This window comes from Mus caroli, unplaced genomic scaffold (assembly GCF_978045245.1).
Source record: "Mus caroli unplaced genomic scaffold, Mus_caroli_1 scaffold_5, whole genome shotgun sequence".
Classification (NCBI taxonomy): domain Eukaryota; kingdom Metazoa; phylum Chordata; class Mammalia; order Rodentia; family Muridae; genus Mus; species Mus caroli.
The window spans coordinates 148,793,787-148,818,728 of NW_028227260.1; the positions used below are offsets into that span (position 1 = coordinate 148,793,787).

Below are 24,942 nucleotides of genomic sequence, written 5' to 3' on the forward strand. Positions count from 1 at the left end.
TATTTGAACATCCTTGATTTCTGGTTTCTACTATTTTTCATAAACCTTGGAGCATTCCAGGGTTAATTCTTGGTCCTCTTCCCTCCATCTACAGTCACTATATCAAGTTCCATGGCTTCTAGTGCTATCTCTATGATGTTGACCCTTAAACACCTGTATTCTGGGTCTTACTTGAAAACTCCAGACTTACATTCAAGTTCTTTTTACAACATCTTCCTTTGTATGTCTAACAGAGATCTCAGTCTCAATGCAAGCAGCGAGTGTCTGTTTATTCCCTTTTCAGCACATTTCACCTGCAGCTTTCAGCATTGCTCAGGTGGAGATCTAGAAGTCATCATTAACACCTATCTTCTGCCAAGTAAATTCAACCTCTTTGGATGTCCTTTCAAACACATTTAGAGCCTGTCCTTCCTAGCTTGCTGATTACTACCACACTGGTTCTAGCATGCCACCCCCCAACCCGCCATCCAGCTCTCACCACACGGATGTACTTCACTGTATTTGTCTTGTTTCTATACCCCTTATACCCACAGTCTAATTTCAATAGAATAGTCTGGTTACTTTAAAAAGTGCCACTTAGACTGTGATTCACCTTTCCCCAGAAATCCCAGGTGATTTTTTTCTACTTCATCCAGGGTAAAAGCACCAATTCTATTAATGGGGCAAACCTTTCTGCCTCATCATTAGACCCCTTCTCTGTGCTGAAGGTATGTATTTTGATTCAACATACTCTATTGTTTGCATAGTTATTATGTCTATTGTTTGTTATCTCTTTACTTACTAGAAAGTAAGTTCCATGAGGGCAGAGGGTTTCCCATGCTTTGTTTACTGTTAATTAAGTCACAAACATTTAATATAAAGACATCAAATTTTAAGTGTTTCAGGAATATTTGTTGAATGCATTGATGGCTGAAGGAAGGACATTGACTCTGGAAAGAGGGCCCATTCCCCAAACTGATAGCTCTTGCTTTTTTCATCTCCATCAAACTTCTCCATAGTGTTGATGGAAAGAACAGAAACTTCAAATGCATGAAGTCAACTCCTTGAGTGAAGTCAGTGATGGTTGTAAATGATGACAATTCCTGAGCACTCCATTTATATATAAACATGCAAAGCTAACCTAAACACAGTTGAATAGTTAATACTCATCAAGAAAAATTTTATTGTGCACCTCTACCATATGCCAGGCCAAATGATAGGCACTACTGAGGGTTGTGACTGTAAAGAAAGAGGGCAAAGGAAATCTAATGATTCTTAAAGGAGAGCTCATTCGGTAAGCTGCTTGCCAAGTGAGCAGGAAAACCTCAGTATGATGGCCAGAACCCATGTAAAAATACCGGACACAGTGCTATCTGTTATAAGCCCAGTGCCGGGCAGGTGAGACAGGCAGATGCTCAAGGCTTACTGGCCAGTGAGCCTAGCCTATCTTTCGAGGTCCAGGTCAGTGAGATGATTGGTCTCATAAGATAAACAAATAAAAAAGGTAGATAGTGGGTGAGAAATGAGACCATAAGTTGTCCTGTTCCCTGCACAAGCATGTACATATATGCACCCATTCACACACAAACATCTGAGCATATAGGAAGTATACACATATCCACACAAAAGAAAGTTTAAGACCACTTGTCATGTCTGACCCATATTATAGCTCATACGGAAGAAGTCATTCTGTGGCAGAAACTTGGGACTATTATGATACCTTTATACTTCCCTCATCATACAACAAAGTAGATTCATATCTAGCATGAACATGAGTGACAGAAATTGGAAGAATGGGTCAGAAAAAGCAATTTTAAGAAGGCTTTAGTTCATGACAAAGACCAAAGGTGTGGGGCTTGCCTTAGTTAGGGTTTCTGTTGCTGTGATAAATCAAATGGCCATAAACAATTTGGGGAGTTAATGGTTTGTTTCATCTCTGACCTATCAGGTGATTTTCCATCGCTAAGGGTAATCAGTGGAGAAACTCAAAGAGGGCAGAAACCTGGAGGCAGGAGCTGACGCAGAGGCCCTGGAGAAGTGCTGCTTACTGGCTTGCTCTTCAGGGCTTACTCAGGCTGTTTTCTTATAGCACCCAGGACCACCAGCCCAGAGATTGCACCAATCCCACTGGGCTGAACCCTCTCACATCAATCACTAATCAAGAAAATGCCCTATAGCATAGCCTACAGGAAAATATTATGGAGGCATTTTCTCCATTAAAAATCCCTTCATCCCAAATGATTCTGTGTCAAGCTTGATGTAAAGTGCTAAAGGTTGGATAGCAATCACTTCTGAAAAGGGATTTCTCCTTTTTTAAAAAAGTGGTCAGAAAGAAACTCAGACACCTATCCAAAGGCTCAAGACAACTATTTGCTAAGTTCCCAGGCCTGAGTCATGATTATTCAAAGGATGTTAAAGGATCTGAAAAGCAGCTGAGCAGCTACGGTGGAGGAAAGGTCAGAAGGATGGCTCTCCACTCTCCTGCCACCCTTCATACAGATGAATTCTTCTACCTCTTACATTTGCTCCTGCTTTCAGAAGCAGCTATTTTTATTCAATGGTTCTTCTCCTGTTAATTTCTCAATTTCAGTTTGAGAAAGTGCAGTAAATATTACATTGCTCTTTGTTTACTTTGCATATTCCTGTGGGCTTTGGAACACCAGATGAAAATAAGAATTCATTCAGTATAAATAGGAGGGGTCTGATGACTCTTGTTGGTAGAACTGAAGCCATCCTTAGCCTGTCTATGATTTGCCATCATAGCTTCAGAATAGCATCCCATTTTTTATATTTGTATCTATGTAAAAATGATGAAGTTGAAACAGCTGCTGCAATACCAACTTCAATTTCACCTTGAAAGTGACATGTCTATGTTAAATAATGGGAAGAATTATTTAATTCCCTGTGCATTTTTCTATCAGCTACTGCATTTACTAAGATTAAAAAGTATCTGTCTATCAACCCAATTAATTTGCAATGAACGAATACAATTGCCAGTAGATACACAGGAGAGTTGCCTGGTTTGCCAGGGAGGCATACATAGAGGGATGTGGAATGAATGTTCTAAAACTACACACAGAGGCAGAGACATTATCTTACGAACATAATGCAGAGCAAAGAGGCCAGACACAAAAGAGCACATGCTGAGTGGGTCTTTCACTATAAAGGTTGAAAAGGGCAGAACTCATCTGTGGTAGTAGAAACCTAGATGATGGTTGCACTTGGATGGATGCATAGAAGCTTGAAGAAAAAGCAGGGTTGATGCAAAGGGCTTCTGAGTGATGTTAACTTTCTCCTTTCTTGGGTATTTGTAATGTATTTATTGTAAGAATCTACTGAGCTATATCATATACTTATTGATATGTGCAGTTCCTGTTAGATGTTAATATACATGTTCCATACATAATTAATGTGAGTAGATAACCATGCCCTGTCTCCTGAAATAAGTAGAAACGTTTCTGGATTCCTGGATCTCAGGCATAAGATGGAATCCTCAAGGACTAGAGTATAAGAATCCCCATCCCAGGGAATAGTAAAATTCTGTCCAAGTAATAGATGGTTAGATACAATGTATTTTCATTCTAAATACCAAGGACATATGTTGCATCTGTTGAAAAAGTCTACCAAAGAACCACCATTACTATGCACATAGGAAAGTGGGGGTGCAGTGCTGTGAGAAGATGCACAAGCAAGCTCCCCATATGTATCTCCCAGTGATTCATATTTACATAGAAGACCAGTTTCTTCATGGCTTCCATTGGGCTTTGTCTTTTTTGTAAGTGTTTAAGGCAGCTTCTCCCTCTGATTGGTCTGTTACTGAGTTTAGCTGGCAGCATTCCATGTCCAATTAGATCCACAAGGATTTACTGAGGAGAGTGACAACTACTCTGTGAAGCATACATTTTAAAGGGCAAATAGTCCTGTCCCTGTGCATTTGTTAATAGAGTTTGCAATTTTGTTTTAGAGTGTTTCTTTATAGACAATTGTCATCTAACAAAATGCTTAGTGCCATTTGTGGCAACAGTTTCACTAGAATTAACTGGGACTATCTCATGCTTCGACTGAACTAGCTATTTTTAAAACTACATTTAATAATAGCATCCAATCACATGCCTGCCATATGTTAGCTCTCTGTACTTGGACCATTTCCTAAACCTGGTTCAACGCGCTTTCCTCCTTCTTACTTTCCTAGCATTGTAGTGAGGGTGGAGTGAGGTGAACCATATAATTAATATGGCACACTTGTCACAGTCTTTATCAAAAATTGTGTTATAGCCTCATTCTTGCCATTACTGGTAGGTTTAATACATCATTATGGAGGAAAATGTTCACGTATATTTTAATATCAAGCATAATATTTAAACAGATAGTTGTAGAACAACTAAGACATATTCATTTAAAAATTAAAAATTGAAAACTTCCTATGTATTAATTATTTCAGTAGCTTGGAAAAGGACTATCTCTCTTAAAGTAACAATGATTACATTTTTTTAAAGATGAAATTCTGCTAGATTCATGGAAGATCAGTGTTGGAAGTGTTTAAGAATTACAGACAGGTCTCTTCATTTCTCCCCACCATCGATCAGATGCCAAAGAGACGTCTTGCAGGAGCCAGATTTAAAGAGAAAAATAGAACCATCTGTTTCCTTCCTAGAACTTCTAAGATCAGGTGACATCTTATATATTTCTCCTCTTCCTGTTTCCTTTTCTCAAAGGGCAATAAGAACAGTGGTCTTGAGCTTCAAACCTTGGTGTTGTTTTACTGAGTGAACTTAGAGGTCGCTTAATCCTTGTGAAATCCACTGTTTGGTTTTATTTTGGCTATCTGTTTGATGAACTTCATTATTAGTTGCTATCAGACCAAATCACAAGTAATAGAGTAGTAGTTAACATCTAAGCCTGAGAAAGTGCTCTCTGATGCTTTTAAGGCAGGGTGAGGCATCTGAGGACTGAAGAATCTGCCAATGTTTTTGTGTCATTTCTTTCTCAACTCATTTGGGTGACATTGTTGACTCAATGGAGGTCTGGTGAAAGAGAAATACAGGGAAAAAGAAGAGAGGTAATTCCTGGCTTGGAAGTTTCAAAAATCAACTCTTTGAGACTCATTGTGGAGACAATCACTTTAGAAAATGACAACCGCTTGCGTTTTGCCTGCCTTGAATCTAGGCACAAGTAGTAGGAATGGATTTGGAAGTCAGAGCAGGTTTTCTTTCAGTTAATCTTTTCCTCGCATGATCTCTAATACTTGAACCTGGAATGGAAATGAAAAGAGCCCAAGAAAAGAGGTAACAGCAGTAGAACTCGGTGGACCACTGTCACTGTGCATGCTCTGTGTGCCCCAGACCAACATCCAAGGGATGGGGAACATGGCACCCTCATAGGACTTTGAGGAACTCCAGTACTGAGAACATCTCTTCTGCTTTGAAGAAAGAGCTCTGATAGGCAATAATGTTCTAGAGTTTTCTTGCACTGTACTTGGGAAAGGAACACTTAGGTAAAGATAACCTTCTGGCATCTCCATGCCAGTGAAGTGTGGAATGCTATCAGGAGCTGAAACAAGAGAATCTCAACAAGGTCTTACAATCAGAGTGCAACAAAGCTTGCATCAAACTGCAGACCCAATAGAAATGCAGACTTCCCAGGAGGCCCCAGGGTAAACATTCAGTGGTGGTGCCCTGAGCAAACACATCAGCTGATTCCTAGCTACTGAGACATTTTAATATCTACCAGAGCTTAGGTGTTACTGGTAAGAGGGAAAGGAGGCCTGATAGCTACAACGTAAACCCCGAATCACATAAGGCTGCCGAACGCCGAAGAGGTTCAGTTCCTACCATCTAATAGTATTGGCACAGAGGGAAAATTCATGAGTAAAAGTAGGTACATTTCCCCCATGAGTTTAGGGCCTCAGGATTCGTGTCCACTTACATTTTGCCATCAATGTGAAGCAATGTCTGAAGTTTCTAGTCAAGTCTTCACAGGCTTCCTACAGATGAAGCTGATTTTTCTGCATATAGTTTTTTTTTTTTTACATGAATTGAAAGACACTTCTGTACTGCTGCTTCCAGCAAAACACTTGCTCTCTGTGGTTGCTAAAGCAACACACAAAACTCCCTACCAAGTTAAGCCTTCCAAGTCTCCATCCTCTGGCCAGCTCTTCAACACAAGTGTGAGCTTGTCAGTAGACTCACCTGTTTCCGTGGACAGTCTTGTTCGAGTACTTCTTTTCTCAAAAATCATTCCTAAGGATTTCCCTTGCAATAAAGGTAAGTACTGAAAACCAAAGACAAAAATAGGATTAAAATGCAAGGTACACTATCCAACATCAAGCATTATATTTCAAAATGCTAATAAAAATACAAATCAATTAACTACTACTTATGAATAAGGAGTGACAATATTGTTTAAAACTAATTTAAAGGTGCTTCAAATTCACTATACACAGATTATTAGCATGAAATTAGAAATTAATATTAGTTTTGGAGACAGGTTTCTCATGTAGCCCAGGCTAGCCTTGAACTTCCTGTGTAGCAGAGGCAGGCTTTGAACTCCTAAACATCTTATCTCCACCTCTGAAGGTCTAGGGTTACATATGAGTGTCACTATGCTTGAGATACAGCATTACTGGTTAGTGGCATCAATTTGGGAGCTTGTTCGAAAGCATAAGACTTCACACTGGAGCCATTATCTTACTTCACTCTATTGAAATCCTCATTAAATTTTCAGTGATGAAGATTTTTGATTCAGAAGGACTTTCTCAACTAGTAAGATCCTACTTTGTCCTACATGGGACACTATGAGTCCTACTTAGGACTCTGATGAGCCTCAGTTTTTAGCTTCATGTGTCTTAGTCTCCCTCATGAAAGAACATAAAGGCTTTGTTCCTGAGAGTCATTTGAAATCTCTCTGGGGGGTTGAGTGTTGGGTGAAGCTCTTCCTCCATCTTCATGTATTATCGGACTTCTGCCTACGATGTATTATTTTCTTCTGATCTCCAGGCAGCAAAGCATTAAAGGGCAATGGTCTGTGATCTAAGAGTGCCTTTTCCTCCATTTCAGGTATTCTACAAGAACATCAGCCCATAGAAATTGGAGCATCTCCTGGTCTCTTTGGTACTTGGAGAGCTAGCCAACTAGATAAGAAAGTCAGAGTCATACCAAACTTCCTCAGCCTGTGACCAAATCTTAAAAACAAACAAACAAACAAACATTTTGAGCCATGCAAAGTGACACATCCCGGCACTGGAGAGGCAGAGACAGATTGATCTCTGTGAGTTTGAGGCCAGCCTGATTTACATAGAGAGTTCCAGGTCAGCCAAAGCTACGGAGTGAGACCCAGTCTCATAAACAAACAAACAAAGAAACAAGCAACATTTGAACAAATTTGGAATACAAATCTGCTTTCACAATTAAGCATTCTAAATGAAGCCACTGCATTAGCATTTTGAAACATAAATTGCTCAAAATGCAGAACAGTGCCCATGGCTATGCACTGCATTTAATTTCTCTCCCTATTTGACTAGAATTTACTTGTCTCTTTATAATTGGAATGTTTTTTAAACATAATTTCATCATTATGAATATCATCCTAATGATGAGCATACCTGATATAAATCCAGAACACAGGTGCATTGCTAAAACAATAACATTATCTTTAAGTTTTAGCTGATAGAAAACACAGAGAGAAAAGGGACATATAAGAATAAAATATTTCTAGACAAATGATATCTCAGTTTCAGATCCAGTTACTAATGCATATAAGCATTAGGCTGAAAGAAAAATTACAAGGACTTGTCATTGAATAACTGCTTTTTATGCTTGTTTATATGCCTGGACACTCAGTGCTAAGCAATTACCTTGCCAGTGAGGTTTCATTACTTAGCTACAATTCGGGAATTTTAATCTGCTCTCTTTTTCCTCTGCCTCCAAAAGGGCCCTTGGTTTGTAATGGAAGAGAAGAAAAGGCAAATATCTCGCATACTTCTCCTTTCTGCTTGATCCTGAATTTCAGATCTGCAGAGAGCCATAGCATGTACTGAATCTCCTCTCCTGTGAAGTTCTTCAAGGTGAGGAGGTCACGGCCTTTCAGCTGTACTTGACTCTGGACTGGCTTCCCACACCTACAAAAGAAGGGGGAAGTAAGAAGAGGACAGTAGGTATAAAACAAGAACAATGCTGTGGGGTAGTCCATTGGCCTAGTCTTGGAATCAAACAAAGCAAATCACATAGTGCAGCATGCCTCTTTGCAAAGCATTAATAAAACTAGTATAGTTCTGGTTTCCATTTTATATATGTAATGATTGTTAAGTTTGAGAGGGGAAAAAAAGGCTTTGTGGAAAGAATTCGAATTCTGACACACTTGAGTTAGCTGGCTGGACAACTTTGCCACTGACTAAATCATGCAGCCTTAAGCTTGTTACCCAACCTCTCTGTGTAGCTGTTTCTCATCAACAAAAAGAGTATAGTTTTTTAAATATTGGTGTAGGTGTTTGAGTGTCTGTTTATGTTGTATGGGAATCCTTTAGAGAGACTCTCTCAGAACAGTTTTTGTTGGAGATAAAACCATTTCCTAGGATACTCAAGGTTTTATAGTGTCATTGTGAAAATATACTTATTTACATCATGTGAAACAGTGCTCAGCATAATATGCATTATGTAGAGCTTACGTACTGTTTTTGAAATCGGTGCAAGCAAGCTTTATAATGCACAACAGAAAAGTGTGTCGTTTACCCCTATTCCTGTCATATCTCTTTGTGAAGACTTCTACTCCTTTTGTCAGTGGGTGAAAACACAGCCAGCCCTGTAGATTTTCCAGTGTCATGCAGAAAGATGTTTTAAAGTTCTATGGTTATTTTTTTGTATCCCAAGAATGAGAGTAAAATAATAAACTGTAATAATGTAACAATGGTAGTGATTTCTTAAGCTTGGCAAATTCGTTGCAAGTTGATACCTTTTGCCTTCAGCTCATATCTGATTCCGACTGATCTCCTTTATTGGGGGAAGACAATCCAGGACCTGTTGGCTCTGTTTCCTTTACTTCAGTTCCTCAAAGTGAGGTCAATTCAAGAGCAAATCTAACTGTTTTCTAGTTTTTTAGTATTGGTGTAGGTGTTTGAGGGTCTGTTTATGTTGTATGGGAATCCTTTAGAGAGACTCTCCCAGAACAGTTTTTGATGGAGATAAAATAATTTCCTAGGATACTAAAGGTTTATCTTTATCCAGCCTCCACCACCCCAGTAAGATCTTTTCCCCTATCCAGGACATCACTTGCCATGGTCAGAAACAATGCCATGATACCAGTTCCTTTTCTTTTTCCACCCTGGCCCATGAGAAATGTTCATAATGCTTCACCTGACAAGAGTAAGGTCCATTCTATTAAAGACTCCTCTTTTAATTTGCCTTTAAAACAGTAAACTAGTTAGCACCTATTATTTTATTCTTCCTGCCTAACTTAGTACCCTTTGACTAACATCTCTCACTCTTCCATCTCACCTTAATAATCACTGTTCTACTTTCCGTTTCTAAGTTCAAGTTTTTCACATTTCATACACAAGTCAGATGCTGAGGGATGTGTCTCTCCTGTTCATGGCTTATTTCACTTACTATATAGTATTCGAGGTTAATCTGTGTTGTCCCAAAGACAAGAATTTCCTGCATTTCAGTGTGTGTATATGTGTGTATATGTTGCACATCTCCATCAATCCATCTGTTGATGTACACTTAGGTTGTTTCCTTATCCTGCCTTTGGTGACTAATGTCTGTCAAGATGGCTGGATTCACATATTAAAAAAAAAAAAAACAAAAAAAAAAAAACAAAAAAAACCTCCCTGTTAATCGTCACCCCTTGGCTTGGTTTCTGTAACCCATTTTATAATATGTAAGTGATAATGTATATATTATTTAACTGATTCTTATTTTCTTTTTATAGAACTTATTCTTGTCTATCTGCTTTGCAAGTCTGTTTTGGGGATTCTGACTCCTAGCTTGAATCACTGAGAGCAATGTCAGTACTGGCTTGGCCTGGGTACAAACCAAGACAGGAAGAGAACGTCTTAGCCTTCTGTCACATTTGTAATACCTGTTACTTGAGGTAATCACTGTATGAAATGTATGAAATGAACAGCTTTTATTAAATTGTTCCCAGTGTCATGGTGTTATCTATATTTAATAATAACTGATGCGTATCACACTAGGGGAGATGAATACTAATTAGAAAGACTGAGAAACCATAGGAAAATTGATTTAGCATATCTATTAAACATTAAATTTTACAAGGATCATACTAACTGCTACAAAATGATCATACTTGAATTCAATCATACAAAACTAATTTGGGTATATATTCCATTGAGATTTATGTAAACATTTTTGCAATATGACATGGTCATAGGTATGAAAATCACAAATTTACTCAAGTTGTTAATTCTACTTCATAATCTATGATAACTTGGACAAATTTCACTAAATAACTGTCTAGCAGAGTTGACTTGTTTGTCTAAGTTCAATAAGTGAGTATATATTTTATTCAGATCACATGATAGAATTGAGAGTTGGCTAATGATCTGGCTGTATTAATATGAGATACAAATGATATATTTCACTGCATATAGAAAGAAATTCATCTTTTCAATTTTTGTGTGGAACAAAATTTAGAGATGTAAGACTGTCTTCAACTTTAAGAAATACATGAATAATACACTCTACAGAAGAGAATTTCTTTAAAGCAGCCATCTTCAAAGTTTTAGGTAACTTTCAGTGTGGACCTAGAGAGGTGACTGAGTGGTTATTAGTGTTCAGTGTTTTTGTAGAGGACTCAGGGTTGGTTCCCAGTATACATATGATAACTCATAATGCCTGTAACTCCAGTTCCAGTGAATCTGATGTCCTGACCTCTACAAGCTTCTGAATGTATGTGGTATGCACTCAGGCACCACAAGAACACCAAGCTACACAACCATAACATATATACAATGAACCTAGGTCAGACCCATACAGGCTCTCTGATCTCTGTGAGCCCACTTGAGTCCTGTCAGTTGTCTGTGGGTTGTGTTTTTGTGGTGTACCTGAACTCTCTGGCTCCTCTAATCCTTCCTTCTTTTCCTCTGCAGGACTCCAAAAGCCCTGCCTCTGCAGGACTCTGAAGGCCAGGCCATGGGACTCAGCACCTGCTCCCATCAGTTGCTGAATAAAGTCTCTCTGATGATGATTTGTGTTAGGTTCCAGTCCCAGTTCACTCTGCAGGTTGGACAAGGTGTGGGTCAGAGGTTTTGTGGCTGGATTGGTGTCCAACCAAGTATAACAAAATTAAAATGTAAAAAATATTATTAATTATCATTATTATTTATTTATTTGTATTATTTTATATTGTTATAAAAATGTAACCATTGTTACTTTAAGAGAGACAGTCTTTTTCCAAGCTAACAAAATAATTAGTATATAGGAAGTTTTCAATTTTTAATTTTTAAATGAATATGTCTTGGTTGTTCTACAATTATTTCTGCTTAAATATTATGCTTGATATTGAAATATATTATTGAGGCCTTGTTTAGGTACAGAGGATGGCCAGTTTGGTTCTGATAATACTAATTAATGGTCACATTTAAAAACACTTGGCATATATATGCACTGGTGCTGTTGAAAAGTCTTTGACTAATTGTGCATTTCCAAGGTCAACTGCAGCTTTCATATGGGGCTCTGTAAAATAAATGTTCTAAATCTGTCTTTGAATAGAGGTGTGGCAGCCTAATCTTTGCCACTTCACAGTTAGGGAAGTTTTGAAAATACATTTTCTCCTGAAATATAATCTGAACAATGTATGACTGCAGGTGATAAACTCTTTAGACTCCATGTGTTATGATAACACATTACCATTATATGGCTTGAGACTTCCTCCAACATTATTTTAAAGGAAGAAATATTAGGTTGGAAAACTCCACTCCCTGTATTTCAGGGAATATAGGAAATATCACTATAGCTGCTAGATTCACATTCATCAGCAACAGGAAAACTAACTCATGGGCTCATTTTAAGGCCTTCATTTTGGCCTGGTGTTCAAACTCAGGATTCTTGTTATTTTTGGAATCCACAAAAGCTGGGTTTTCAAAGCTGTATCCTTAAAGGATTCACTACCCTTGCTCTTCCTACCATCCCCGGAAGGATTCTCCAACCTCTGCACATTCACAGAAGTTACAGTTTCACTAAACCAGACAACAACAAAGCCGGAGAGCGGACTGCAGTGGTGGCTCAGCTGGATGGGCATCCAGAAGAAACAGATTCAATCCCAAACATCTGTAACCCCAGTTTCAGGGCATCCGGCACCCTCTTCTAGCCTCTGGGATCATCATCATCATCATCATCATCATCATCATTATAACAATAATAATATAACCATAGACCTTTGAATTGTATTGTTCTGGTTGAGTTTCACAAAATGAAAAGGATAGTTTTTTTTCAAAGACCTTACATTTTTATTCCTAATTTTTATGACAACCCTGCCCTGCAAAAAACAAAAACAAAAAACAAAACCTTGAGTACCAATGCCTTTTAGTGACTTAAAACTTCTAACTTCTACATCTTATTACTCCTTTTTTTTTTTTTTTTTTTTTTTTTTGGTTTTTCGAGACAGGGTTTCTCTGTATAGCTCTGGCTGTCCTGGAACTCACTTTGTAGACCAGGCTGGCCTCGAACTCAGAAATCCGCCTGCCTCTGCCTCCCGAGTGCTGGGATTAAAGGCGTGCGCCACCACGCCCGGCTTATTACTCCTTTTTAAATAAGAAAGAAAAAAAAGAAAGAAAGAAAGAGAGAGAGAGAGAAGAAAGAAAGAAAGAAAGAAAGAAAGAAAGAAAGAAAGAAAGAAAGAAAGAAAGAAAGAAAGAAAGAAAGAAAGAAAGAAAGGAAGGAAGGAAGAAAGGAAGAAAGAGATGTAGGTTGGAGGTCCTCCAGCTCTTCCTCATATTTGTTCTTGTATATATCAAAAGTCAAAAGCTCATATTAAGGCTTGTGGTCAGTGTCCTGCCACTGAGATTCATTCTAAGATGCTGATATTGATATTTCTCCACGGACAGAAGATTTGAGTACAAAGGTACAAGGGCAGACAAACATCATGTTTGACTATCTTTTGGTCAAAACCTTTAATGTTTAATTTATATACAACAGAAACTCTTAATTCTTCCCTTGGAGTGTGAGGGACAGCAGATTCTCTCTACAACACATGCTAGATTCTCAACAGCAGCAGTTGATAATGTTGCCCTGACTCATTGCCCAAAGAATGTACTAGCAACAACCAGGAGCTGATACACTTTCCCCACTGAAGGCTCCTTGTGTTGTTGTTGTTTGGCTTTGTTTTGCAGTAAGAAAATCTAGTCTCTACAAATGTTGAAGTGGAAAATATCATCTTAGTAATTACAACTCCTGCACCATACAGAATGCTCAGAACTTGTTTGTGTGCCATGACTAAAACATCATATTCATAATCTTCAGCCTCTCATTACCATGGTTACGGTCTCTGATTCACCAAGCAGGCACAATCTCAGATGTGATGGGTATGTGAAATGATGGAGTACCTGTCCTTCTGTGGCTGGCTGATTTAACTCAGTGTAAGATTCTCCTAAGCTTTATAAGACATCAAAGGGCATTTTCGGCCTCATCATGGTAGTGTTAGCTTAGAAATAACCGTTAAGTCTGAAACAAGACAAAACTAACCTTAATAATTAGTAGAAAAATCACTATTATGCTGTAGTGTCTAAAAAAAAAATCATTGCCAAAGCATTAAAAGCTCTCTTATTTTCCACTATAGATGTGTAGAGAATCCCAAAAGCACAACAGCAGATGTATCTTTAGTGTGTGTGTGTGTGTGTGTGTGTAATGCTTTGATTCTTCATAACATCTACCAAGAGTAGTTTACACTGTGTTTGGTTTTTTACCATTCATCTTTCAACACAGAGCAAGCCTCTTTTCTATTATTTGGTGAATTCTCATGTTCTTTACTAAGACCGGATTAACTTCTAATGGTTTGTCCTCTGCACATTCAAGGCTGTATACTGTCTCTCAGAACTCCCTTAACATCAAGTATGTAGTCAGGACCACTTCCTCATAGGCAAGTTTGCTCTTTCCTTTCAACTGTTTTCTGCATTTCTAGCGATGCATTATTCTTCACTGAGTTGCTCCAGCTGTATAATTAGTGTCTTTCACACAGAGGCTCAATCACCAATCCCATTGGCAATTGTTTATTCTACAGTTTCAAGTAGATTCAACTCAAAGACTTGTGAGGCATGCAGAATAATTAATTATGGCCTAGGGTATTGCTAAAGCTGAACCCCACCCCTAGGACTCAGCTACTCTGTGACAGCATTTGTTCTACTGAGAACAATGAATGGGCATGTATTCAGAAATGAGAGCACTATAATTGTACATCCTACACATACCTCTTCAACTGCCTAGACCTAGGAAAAACTTATGGGAAAAACAGATGGGATCCATGTATGGCCATAGCACCAAGATGGCTGAATTTTAAGCATGGTAATAGCAGCCCACGTGCCCCTTCAAAAAAATAAGTTGCCCCAAACTTTGTCTCTGTAACTCCTTCCATGGGCAATTGTTCCCAATTCTAAGAAGGGGCAAAGTGTCCACATTTTGGTCTTCGTTCTTCTTCAGTTTCATGTGTTTTGCAAATTGTATCTTATATCTCGGGTATACTAAGTTTCTGAGCTAATATCCACTTATCAGTGAGTACATATCATTTGAGTTCTTTTGTGATTGTGTTACCTCACTCAGGATGATGCCCTCCAGGTCCAACCATTTGCCTAGGAATTTCATAAATTCGTTCCTTTTAATAGCTGAGCTGAGACAAAAGGATGGACCATCTAGAGACTAGGGATCCATCCCATAATCAGCCTCCAAATGATGACACCATTGCATACACTAGCAAGAGTTTGCTGAAAGAACCCTGATATAGCTGTCTCTTGTGAGACTGGGCCGGGGCCTAGCAAACACATAAGTGGATGCTCACAGTCAACTATTGGATGGATCACAGGGCCCCCAATGGAGGAGCTAGAGTAAATACCCAAGGAGCTAAAGAGATCTGCAACCCTGTAGGTGCAACAACATTATGAACTAACCAGTACCCCTGAGCTCTTGACTCTAGCTGCATATGTATCAAAAGATGGCTTAGTTGGCCATCACTGGAAAGAGAGGCCCATTGGACTTGCAAACTTTATATGCCTCAGTACAGGGGCATTCCAGGGCCAAAAAGTGGGAATGGGTGGGTAGGAGAGTGGGGGGAGGGTATGGGGGACTTTTGGGATAGCATTGGAAATGTAATTGAGGAAAATATGTAATAAAAAATATTAAAAAAATAAGTTGCCATGGTTCTCGAGGCCAAAAAGGGTAGATAAATAGACATGTTACATTTTAAGACACGAATATATGAGGGCTTGACTTATTGACTAGAAAAGAGATTAAATGTAGTCAACTGGCAAAGAGAGTCCACTGTTTATGCCATTCAAAATCCATTAGAGTAATCATTACGCTTCTTAATTCTATCTAGGAGGTGGGGCAGGAAATGTTAGCTTGGGAAAAAGTTGTTTTTCATAGATATCAAGAACTAACCAGGAAAATGTATCATTAGAAGGAAAGCAAACACAATGGCCTCAGTTTAACTCCTATCCTGTTTATTATCAACTCATAGAACTTGCCTTGGCTACAAAATGAAATTGCCACACCCCTTTCCTAAGCTCATAAAAATTACAGCAAACTACAAGAGCTCCACAACCGGGCCATATTAAGATAGCTCTGACACAAACCTCTTTTCTCCCGGTCCTTATTAAACATTGTCCTGTTTGGGGTAATAAACCCCCATTCATATTAGCCAGTTAAAAATGCTGGCATAAAGTTACTAAGTTCCATTTCCAATCAGACCCAGCCTACTTTAGCTCATGGAAACCAAACCAAGGCACAAATCACTCTTTTTAAAAGGTAATTTATTTTATTTTTGTTTGTGTGGATGATGGAGAGGTATATGTGCATGGTAGTGCAGCTGCCTGCTTGGACTAGGGGCCCTGGAGCCCCCTGAAGCTGGAGTTACACAAGTTTGTAAACTGACAGATGTGGGTGCTAGGATCCAAGATCAAGACCTTCTCCAAGAGCAGTACAGGCTCTTAAGCATTGAGCCATTCTCCAGCCCCACACAAACCACTTTTTATTTTCCTCATGAAGCATTTACCTTGCTTGTACTAGGTTATATAAGGAAGAAACTAAAATTAAACAAGAACTCACCTCTCAAATCAGACCCGAGCTACCTTATTATTCCCTCTTTTGTAGAAATACATTTTATTTTATTTTTTCTTACTGAAATACTGGGGACCCCAGGGTTTTTCATATGCCAGGAAGCCCCCTACCAGTGAGTCACCTCTACAGTTACATACTATTACTCTTCTGTTAACATATAGCAGAGAGAATACAATCCTGGGGCCAATGCGAATCATGTACAGGTCTCCCATTAATGATATCAAGGTGATGTGTGTACTAATTACCTAGAGTTGGGATTTACTCAACATATCCATGAATTTAGAGATATTGTACCATGTAAATATATACAAATAGCATGTGCCAAATTCAAAGCAAAAATCAAATAAGATTTAAAAGCCAATTTTCAGTCTAATTAGAGCCACAGCAAAACACAATTAGTTCCTTACATTACATCATGTGAGAAAATAAATGTAGAGGCTTCTTACTCCCATATCACTAAATACTAAGATGCCGAGTGAAGAGTCACAGGTTAGTTTTACTTAAATATCTAATAAGTGGGAGAGCATGGGCTACTGGCACAGTAGAGCCTTTCATCACTACAGTCTGCATTCTCCACTTCTGATAAGCTATTTAGGAGGTGGGGGAAGACTTGGATGTGAGCTCTGATATCATCATATTTCATTGGAAGAGAAACTGCATGATTTGAGTAAAACGTGTGCTGTCAGAAACCGACTTTTCCAGAGCAGGAAAAACTTGAGTGGTAAACGACCCCCTGGTGCCTACAGAGAATTGGCGATAAAGACTTTAGCATCTGCCGACCTTAAAGAGAGCCAATGGGTCTTATGGCTAAGATCCCGGTGCTTCTTTATGTTGCAGTAATGTGAAAGTTATGGTGGATTTCCTTATTTTGTTTCTACTTACATATTTTGGCTCTATCTACAAAAGGTATAAGACTTTCATAGCTTGGCCACCCTCATCAATTTGGAAGGATCAAAGGGCCAAAGTAGGAAAACTACTTTTTTTTTTTTAAACTGAATTGCAGTTCCAGCTTTGCCCAAACTCAGTAATAAACCATGACCTTGAGAAGGTCATTTGCCAGCTCTGACCTCACATTCTTATCTGAAAAGCTGAACCAGGGAACTAAGCCAATGGTCCTTTATGCTTTTGTCTTCCAAAATGTCCATGAAGCTAATAGGAATGAGAATTTGCAATATCTACTTTAAATACCTTTCATTTTCTTTAAAAGGCACATAGAAAGAAGTCAAGGGACTTTATTTTCACAAAACCCTTGAATGGATTCCATTGGTGTGAACAGAAATCCTCAAGTCCTTTTCCAATTTACAAACATTTATTTTTTTACTAGCAGTTATAATATTTTTAAACAAAAAATATTTGAAACTTTCCCTATTGGTGCTATATACCATATGTACTAAAAATTATTGTTGATAACTCAGTATTATTTCTGAAACATTTTAGAACATCAATATGCCAAATTGTGGAAAGTCTTTGAGAACTGAAGGATGTAGACCAGGACTAGCTTTGTGTTAACTCTTATTAAAAGCCTCAAGACTTTTCTTAACTAAAACACAAGAGTGCTGAAAATATATGGCTTCCATTATTTTAGTTAAATTAGTAAATGGTAGGTTGGGGAAAAAATACACTGTTTGCCCAAAGAGATCCAGTATCTCCATTCCAGTCTTGTCCCATGCCTTGTATGGTTTTCTGAGGTCAGACTAGGAAAAACGTTTTAGGCATTTTAAATTTTTTTGATATTAAAACGTAAAGATCATTCAGTCTTGTTTCTCTATGGGCATTCTGTAATCATTTCACCTGAGTGTCCATGTGTGTGTGGGGGATGTGGGTGGGGGGGATGAAGGAAGTATAATGAGTTATGTGAGCCTTTATGGAGGTCTGGAATGAAATACCTGAGAACCAGTCACCTCCGGCTCCAATCTATAACCTCCACAGAATTGGCTGGCTTAGTTCAATATTCTCTGAAGAAATTTCTATTTGGAAGATGAAATTGAAGTGAACTTATAAATTGGTCTTCTCTGACAAAGAAAGAGATTTTTAGTGGTTTCTTTAAAAGCTATAAGTGGTTTTCCTAACAGGCAACAAATCACAGAACGCTATTATCCCAACCCAGCCAAGCTCCACAACCGCATGCCTGAGATGGCGTGCCTGCCGATTCAGTTTTCACCATCCCTGATGTCTGATCTTATTGATTTTGTATAAAAAGAAAAAGAGGAGAAAGAAAATAATAGACTAAAACTGATTGATCCAAGTGTCTGTGTGGATGGCTTCGGCCTCACCTCAGCTGTTATTTTATTATGCACATTACGACACATGGCTATTCACTTCAAAAACTCTTCAATCTCAGTGCTTGTGGCAGTGCCAAATCCTAACCACAGATTTCCTGTCCAGCTCTAAATGGTGTGTTTTGTGGCAGGGATCCTCCAGTTTCCTCCAGAGATGGAAAAGAGAGAAAAGCCAAATTTGGGTGAAGCAAAAGTGTAACGGGGTTGACAAGGAGCTTTTCTCTGTCATGAAGGAGCCTTGTCAGAGTCTGAGGGTCATGATGGAGACCAGCAGTTTGTAGAAAATCTATATGGCAGACAATATGCCTAAATAATGCAGTAGGGATGCCAAATACACACACTACATGAGAAGACCCTATAAAAACCTTTGCAGTGTCTAGTCATAACTTCTGCATCATTGCAATGAAATTAAACAAGATAAACAATTTAAGAGAGAAAGTCATTTTCTTTGGACTTTCAGAAATTTCAGTTCATTCTTTTGGAAAAGATGTGGCAAACAAGAGTAGCTCACATCATGGTGGCCAGAAAGCAGAGAGAACTGGCAAAGGTTCCCAATGAGTTAATTCTGACGCGTCTTGATCTGTGCTTTAGTAACAGCTGGTGCTCAACTCCCTCAAGTTAAAGAGATAAACAATTGAATTGTGTTAGCATTAATGGGACAAATACTATTGAGTTTCTCAAAACTCTAGGTGGCTTTCATATTTTCAAAAACGCTAAATACAGATTTGGGCTAGTGAAGCTGGATTTTGCTCCAGATCCCATTTAGATTTAGAAATAGCTAACTAGGGTTTTTAGAAATGCAATCTGGCTAGCAGATATCAAGAAGAAAATATCAGTGCTGAAACTGGTACAAACCAAGAATATTAGTACTGATCAAAGATGGCAACTATTTGACAGAGGTTTTACTTATAAAATTTAATGTGCTATGATTACAAAAAAATAAAATAGATTATATATATATTTATATGCTAAAAGAGATATATGGCTAAGCTTTAAATTTGATTATTCACTGTAGTATCTTCAATTTAGTGATTTTTCTGTGTTAAAAGCTATGGAGTAAATTGGAATGACCCTTTTATCTGATGCTACTCAGTGAGGTGGAATGCAAAACAGGGAGCACTCATCTGTTATTTTTCAGGTTTTGCACAAATCATCTCATTGATTATCACTGGAGTGTGACTTCATGTGGCTGGAGAAATGAAGTATCTTATGTCCTAGTTAGGGTTTCTATTGCTGTGATGAAACACCATGGCCAAAGCAACTTGGATAAGGCAGGCTTTATTTGGCTCATGCTTCCACATTGCTGTTCATCATTGAAAGAAGTCAGGGCTGGAACTCAAACATTGCAGGAACCTGGAGGCCGGAGCTTATATAAAGGCCATGGAAGAGTGCTACTTACTGGCTTGTTCCCAATGACTTGTTCAATCTGTTTTCTCATAATACCCAGGACAACAAGTCCAGGGATGGCACCACCCACAGTCCCCATCAATCACTAATTAAGAAAATGCCCTACAGGCTTGCCTATAGCCCAATTTTCTGGCGACATTTTCTCAATTGATACTCCCTCCTCTCAAGGACTCTACCTTGTTTCATATTGATATAAAACTACCCAGTGTGCCTTATCTACCATTGCATTTTAACATAATGTGTAGTGAATGAAACAAAATAGGTACTTGATAAATATTTGTTGAATATATGATTGAATCGCCCTATATTAGACCCCTATCCATTGTGTAGGTGAAGAAACATTGCAGAAACATTTAGTGACTTGCTCAAGGTCCCGCAGCAAATCAGTAATGCTAAGCCGGGAGCCCAGGTCTGTAGATTCCAAAACCTCAGGGTGAGACTATAACTTAAGAATCATTTCTATAGTTTCTTAAAGCCTGAGTTATGTTTTTTCCAGGTGATCTTTAAAGTTTATGTACACAATGTGCCTGGCACTAATGGATAGACCCTGTAGTCTCTCTGGGCTCTAGTTATCCTACCTACAAAACAAGAAAATGCATGATTAGATGACTTGAGTTCTCAGCTGAGTCTGATAACATGGGATTAATTTACAATATCATGAATAATACTATGCTTGCCTCTGAGAACGTTATACTCACCAAAGAAGGCATTGTTAAAGACTCCATCTAGGTCCAGTGAACTTAGGTCTAACAGGTAGTTGAGAGCAAGAAAGCCCAGGACCACCATCACAAATATATTGCTTAAAAGTGAGAAGCTTCCCTTAGTGATCCAGGGAGGTTGTTTTACAGATCAGTTTCAGCCAGTAGACATTTAGAATGTACACAAATGGAAGACGGCAAGAGCATTTAGTCTGTTGTACCTGCCTTGATTAGCATGGTAAAATTCAACTACAGAATGAATGAGAGATGCAAACCTAGCTAGAATTAGAGACAGCTGCCTCATGCAAACTGTTAACTGTGGTGCTACACTTATTTTGCTGAAAGGGACATTCCCCTGCGGAACAGAATTCCAACTTTTACTCCTGATCAGATCCCAGTCTCTGTCACTTACCAAAAATTTCGAACCACGGAAGTGTGACCCTTTCTAAGAGCTGCATTGTTGAGCAGGATCCTCAAATTAGACAGCATCTTCCTTTTGCTAGAGTGAAGGAGGAATCTGTGGTCTAGAGAGCTGCACAGGCAGGCAGGCAGGCAGTGGGGCCACTGGCAAGCTAAGAATGCTTTCAGTTGCAGAGAGGGAGCAAAGGTCTTAGCACCCTTCCACTACCTTATCAGATCAGCCTTGTTAGAGATAGAGTAGGGCAGGGTGCAGGGGCACTTGAACTTTAAGCCTAACTCCAGGGTTGTTTTTGAAAGAAAGAATCCTAACTCTTTCAGAGCCCAGCCTCTTCGTTTTTCATAATGTATTTATGCTGTCACTTGCTTGGATAAAAATCAGTTGACAAGTACCCATTGAGCATGTAATATATGCAAGGCACTGCCGTGCTGGGGCTGCTGTGAAGGTACACTGAAATAACTCATTCAGAAAATGGAAATTGACAGTACAAAACCCCAGATGGAGCTATGACAGCCCTGTGTATTCCTGTTGATTTCACTTTCCTACTTAGCACTCCCATCCATTCCATAAAAAATAAAAAATAAAAATAAAATGGGATGGATTCAAAGTTGGGTTTCCATGGCAGCAAGCTAGAGAGGTGTAGAGGTATAATAAAAAGATCTCAGTCCTGGGGCTCCCTTTTTGTCTAGCACATAATAGGTGTTTAGTAAGTCGGTAGGCACTTACTGATTCTGGTGTGAGTTTCCATTAAGTACCAGTGAAAGCCCACCACCACCATCTCAGCAACTCCTCAGGTCACCAAGGGCCACTGTTTCACATTTGTTCATTTAGCCACAGCTTGAACTGGACTGGCTTTAAATTCTCATCTGTGTCAGACATCAGGGGAGACTAGAATTTCAAAAGAGGAAATGATCTCATCTATGCAGAGCTTAAGATTTCAACAAGGGTGATCACAATTGTAAATAATATTCCTAGTCCAAGCCCATATGAAAGGTCCAGATAAGGATGTCCTGCATAACACAGAGGAGGGAAACCTTTAAGCCAAGAAGGGTGGAAGACAGGGGAGGAGGTAGAGAGGAGGCAGGTGCCTCCTCTTGTCAATTCATATGTCTTAGCAAACCCTGATGAGTACTTGCTAGAAGTTTATAGAATACCACTAGTAACTGTCATTGGAAAGTCAGCTATGGCTGCTTTAGGAGCAGAGACGGTTATGAGATCATCATTGATATTGCCAGGGAAATAAATCTTGACAAACTTGCCTTCTACTTATGGAGAATGATTTTGGATGAATGGAAAGAAAATCGAATTTCCAAACTTCTGCTAAATCTGATGTTCTAGAGAGAGCACTCCAGGCAGAAGCAATTGTTTGTAAAATCCACAAGAAGGGAGATAGAGGGGGAGTGTGCCGAGTAGAAGAATAGCTAGCTACTTGTTGGAAAGAAGAGTAAAGCTCCTTTGAAGTGGAAAGGCGGGCCAGCTGGACAGGTCTCAGGAACTGAAACTATTCTTATACTGCAAGGAGGGAAAATGTTTGCTTTTAAGGAGTCTGGAGAGCACACACTAAGAGAAAGCTCCCAGCTTCACCACCATATTGTTAGTCATTTGTACTTACCAAGCAATACAGGGGAGCAATGTTAGGGCAAAAGGGCATGCTTTGTCTGTGTAGTTTTATGCTAGATAATGTGGGCATCACTCTACAAAGTAACTCACCAGCCCTTCTACTTTTAATGAAGTAGAAGCCCAACATCAGAGGGGAGCTAAGAGACTGAAGCTAGCACAGAGACTGGAATAGAGGAACTGTGCCGCACTTGGGAGGGTGCACATGGCGATTTTGCTGAATCTCAAAAGGTAAGCTATTTCAGTGCAATGGAGAAGTAGATCTCAAGTAGCCCACTTCTGCTGATACAACCCTACATGGAGCTCTTTACCTTGCAGGCTTTTGTGTTTGTATTAGTTACTTGTCTCCCTGTTGCCAGGAAACACCAAGAAAGGGCAATTTAAGGAATAAAAGGATTACTTTCTCTTACAATTTGATAGAGAAACTTCATTATGGTGAAAATAGCATATGGACTGGAAAGAGCACTCCAGGCAGAAGCAATTGTTTGTAAAAGCCACAAGAAATGAGGTAGAGGGTGAATGTACCAAGTAGGAGAGCCTGAAGTAGCTGGTCCCATTGTATCCACAGTTGGAAAGCAGAGAGAGATGAAGGCTAGTGCTTAGTTCATCTTCTTCTTCTCATTTAGTCTAAGACTCAAGTCCTTGGGATGGTATTGCTCATATGTAGGATGGGTTTTCTGTCTCAAATCACCTAATTTAGACAGGGCATCTGACAGACCCAGACATTTGTTCCCAAGGTGTTTCAGAATCCCATCCAGTTGATAATCAAGATTTGCCATCACAGTGTTCGTCCTCAGAACTCATCCATGTGCTCTGATTGACCCCTCCATTTCTCTGATTTAGCATAAGCTGCCTTCTTTGGCTCCTAACCTTAATTACTCTGACACTCATCCATTTGTCACCACTACTACTACTACTACTACTACTACTACTACACACACACACACACACGGGGAGAGAGAGACAGAGACAGAGAGACAGAGATGCTAAATCCCTGTTCTGGGTGGGCTCCGAGGGAAGATGAGTCATTGTTTATGTAATCTTAATGATTTGTAATGACCTAAGAACAGTAGTTTCTGCCTCTGGACATCTACCCTAACTGAGCCCAGGTTGCTTGTCACTTATTCTTTCATTTCAGGGCACATGAGATACCCACTTCCCTAGCTTGGCCTGACTACGATATGGTATTAGGTGGGTTTCCTAAAGGAGCTATTGGTCTTTGGTGAGCTACAAGAACTGGGGGCTTCCCAGAACTGCAGAGAACTAGAGACAATCTTACAGGAAATCAAAGGCATTCAGTGCAGACTCAAAAGGAAGAAAGAGGTAGCGCATGAAAGGTAACCCCAAATGCCCACACCAGGACGGGTGAACAGATGTATGTGTCCTGTTTTCCCTGGTGCCCCCCTTCACCATACTCACCAATATGCCCCACTTTATAATTCAAACGTTCTACTTGAGATTCAATTTCCCACTTTTACCTCCATGCCCCTTGTATGAACAGCTATAAAGTATGCACAACACATACCTCTTAACAGCCTTCACTGGAATCCATCTAATTTCTTTCACAGTGCTTGTAAGTTGTCTATCAATATACCCAGTATCATGCCTTTCCTGGCTCACTCCTTTTTATCCTGCTTCTGCTTTCAAAGATCATGTGCTGGCTAGATTTATGGGAACCCATGATCTAAACTAAAGATCTAAGAGGGAGAAACCTCGCTTTAAAAATTACCTCCAGAAGATCAGGCTGTAGGCAAGCTTGTGGAGCAGTGACCCTCAACCTGTGAATTGCAACTCCTTTGCAAGCCTCTAACTGCTAAAATATTTACCTTACAATTTATAACAGTAGTAAACTTATCATTATGAAGTAGAAATGAAAATGGTTTTATGGTTGGGGGTCACCACCACATGAGGAACTCGTATTAAAGGACAACAGCATTACGAAGGTTTAGAACCACGGATATAGAGTAATTCTAAATTAGTTTTTGAAGGGGGAGAGCCCAGCCCATTGTGGGCAGTACCACCCTGGTAGTTATGTGTTCTATAAGAAAGCAGGCTGAGCAAGCCATGGGAAGGAAGCAAGCCAGTAAGCAGCACCCTGCCATGACTTTTGTATCCCCTCCAGATTCCTACATGAGTTCCTGTCCTGACTTCTTCAATGATGAACAGTGATATGGTAGTGCAAACCAAGCAATCCCCAACCCCTGCAACTTGCTTTTGGTCATGATGTTTCATGACAGAAATAGAAACGCAAACTAAGACCAATC

At 39.3% G+C, this 24,942-nt stretch overlaps 1 protein-coding gene across 1 annotated transcript in view; it reads right to left on the bottom strand.

Moving 5' to 3' along the window:
* Positions 1-21,282, bottom strand: part of Otc (ornithine transcarbamylase) — a 64,131-nt gene extending 42,849 nt beyond the window's left edge. Inside the window, exons 1-3 of the mRNA XM_021153928.3 lie at positions 21,056-21,282; positions 7,957-8,095; positions 6,168-6,249 (exon numbers count right to left, since the gene is read on the bottom strand). Coding sequence (XP_021009587.1) covers positions 6,168-6,249; positions 7,957-8,095; positions 21,056-21,132 — 298 coding nt within the window. The 5' untranslated portion in view covers positions 21,133-21,282. The remainder of the gene's footprint in view (positions 1-6,167; positions 6,250-7,956; positions 8,096-21,055) is intronic.
* Between the last annotated feature and the right edge of the window lie 3,660 nt (positions 21,283-24,942).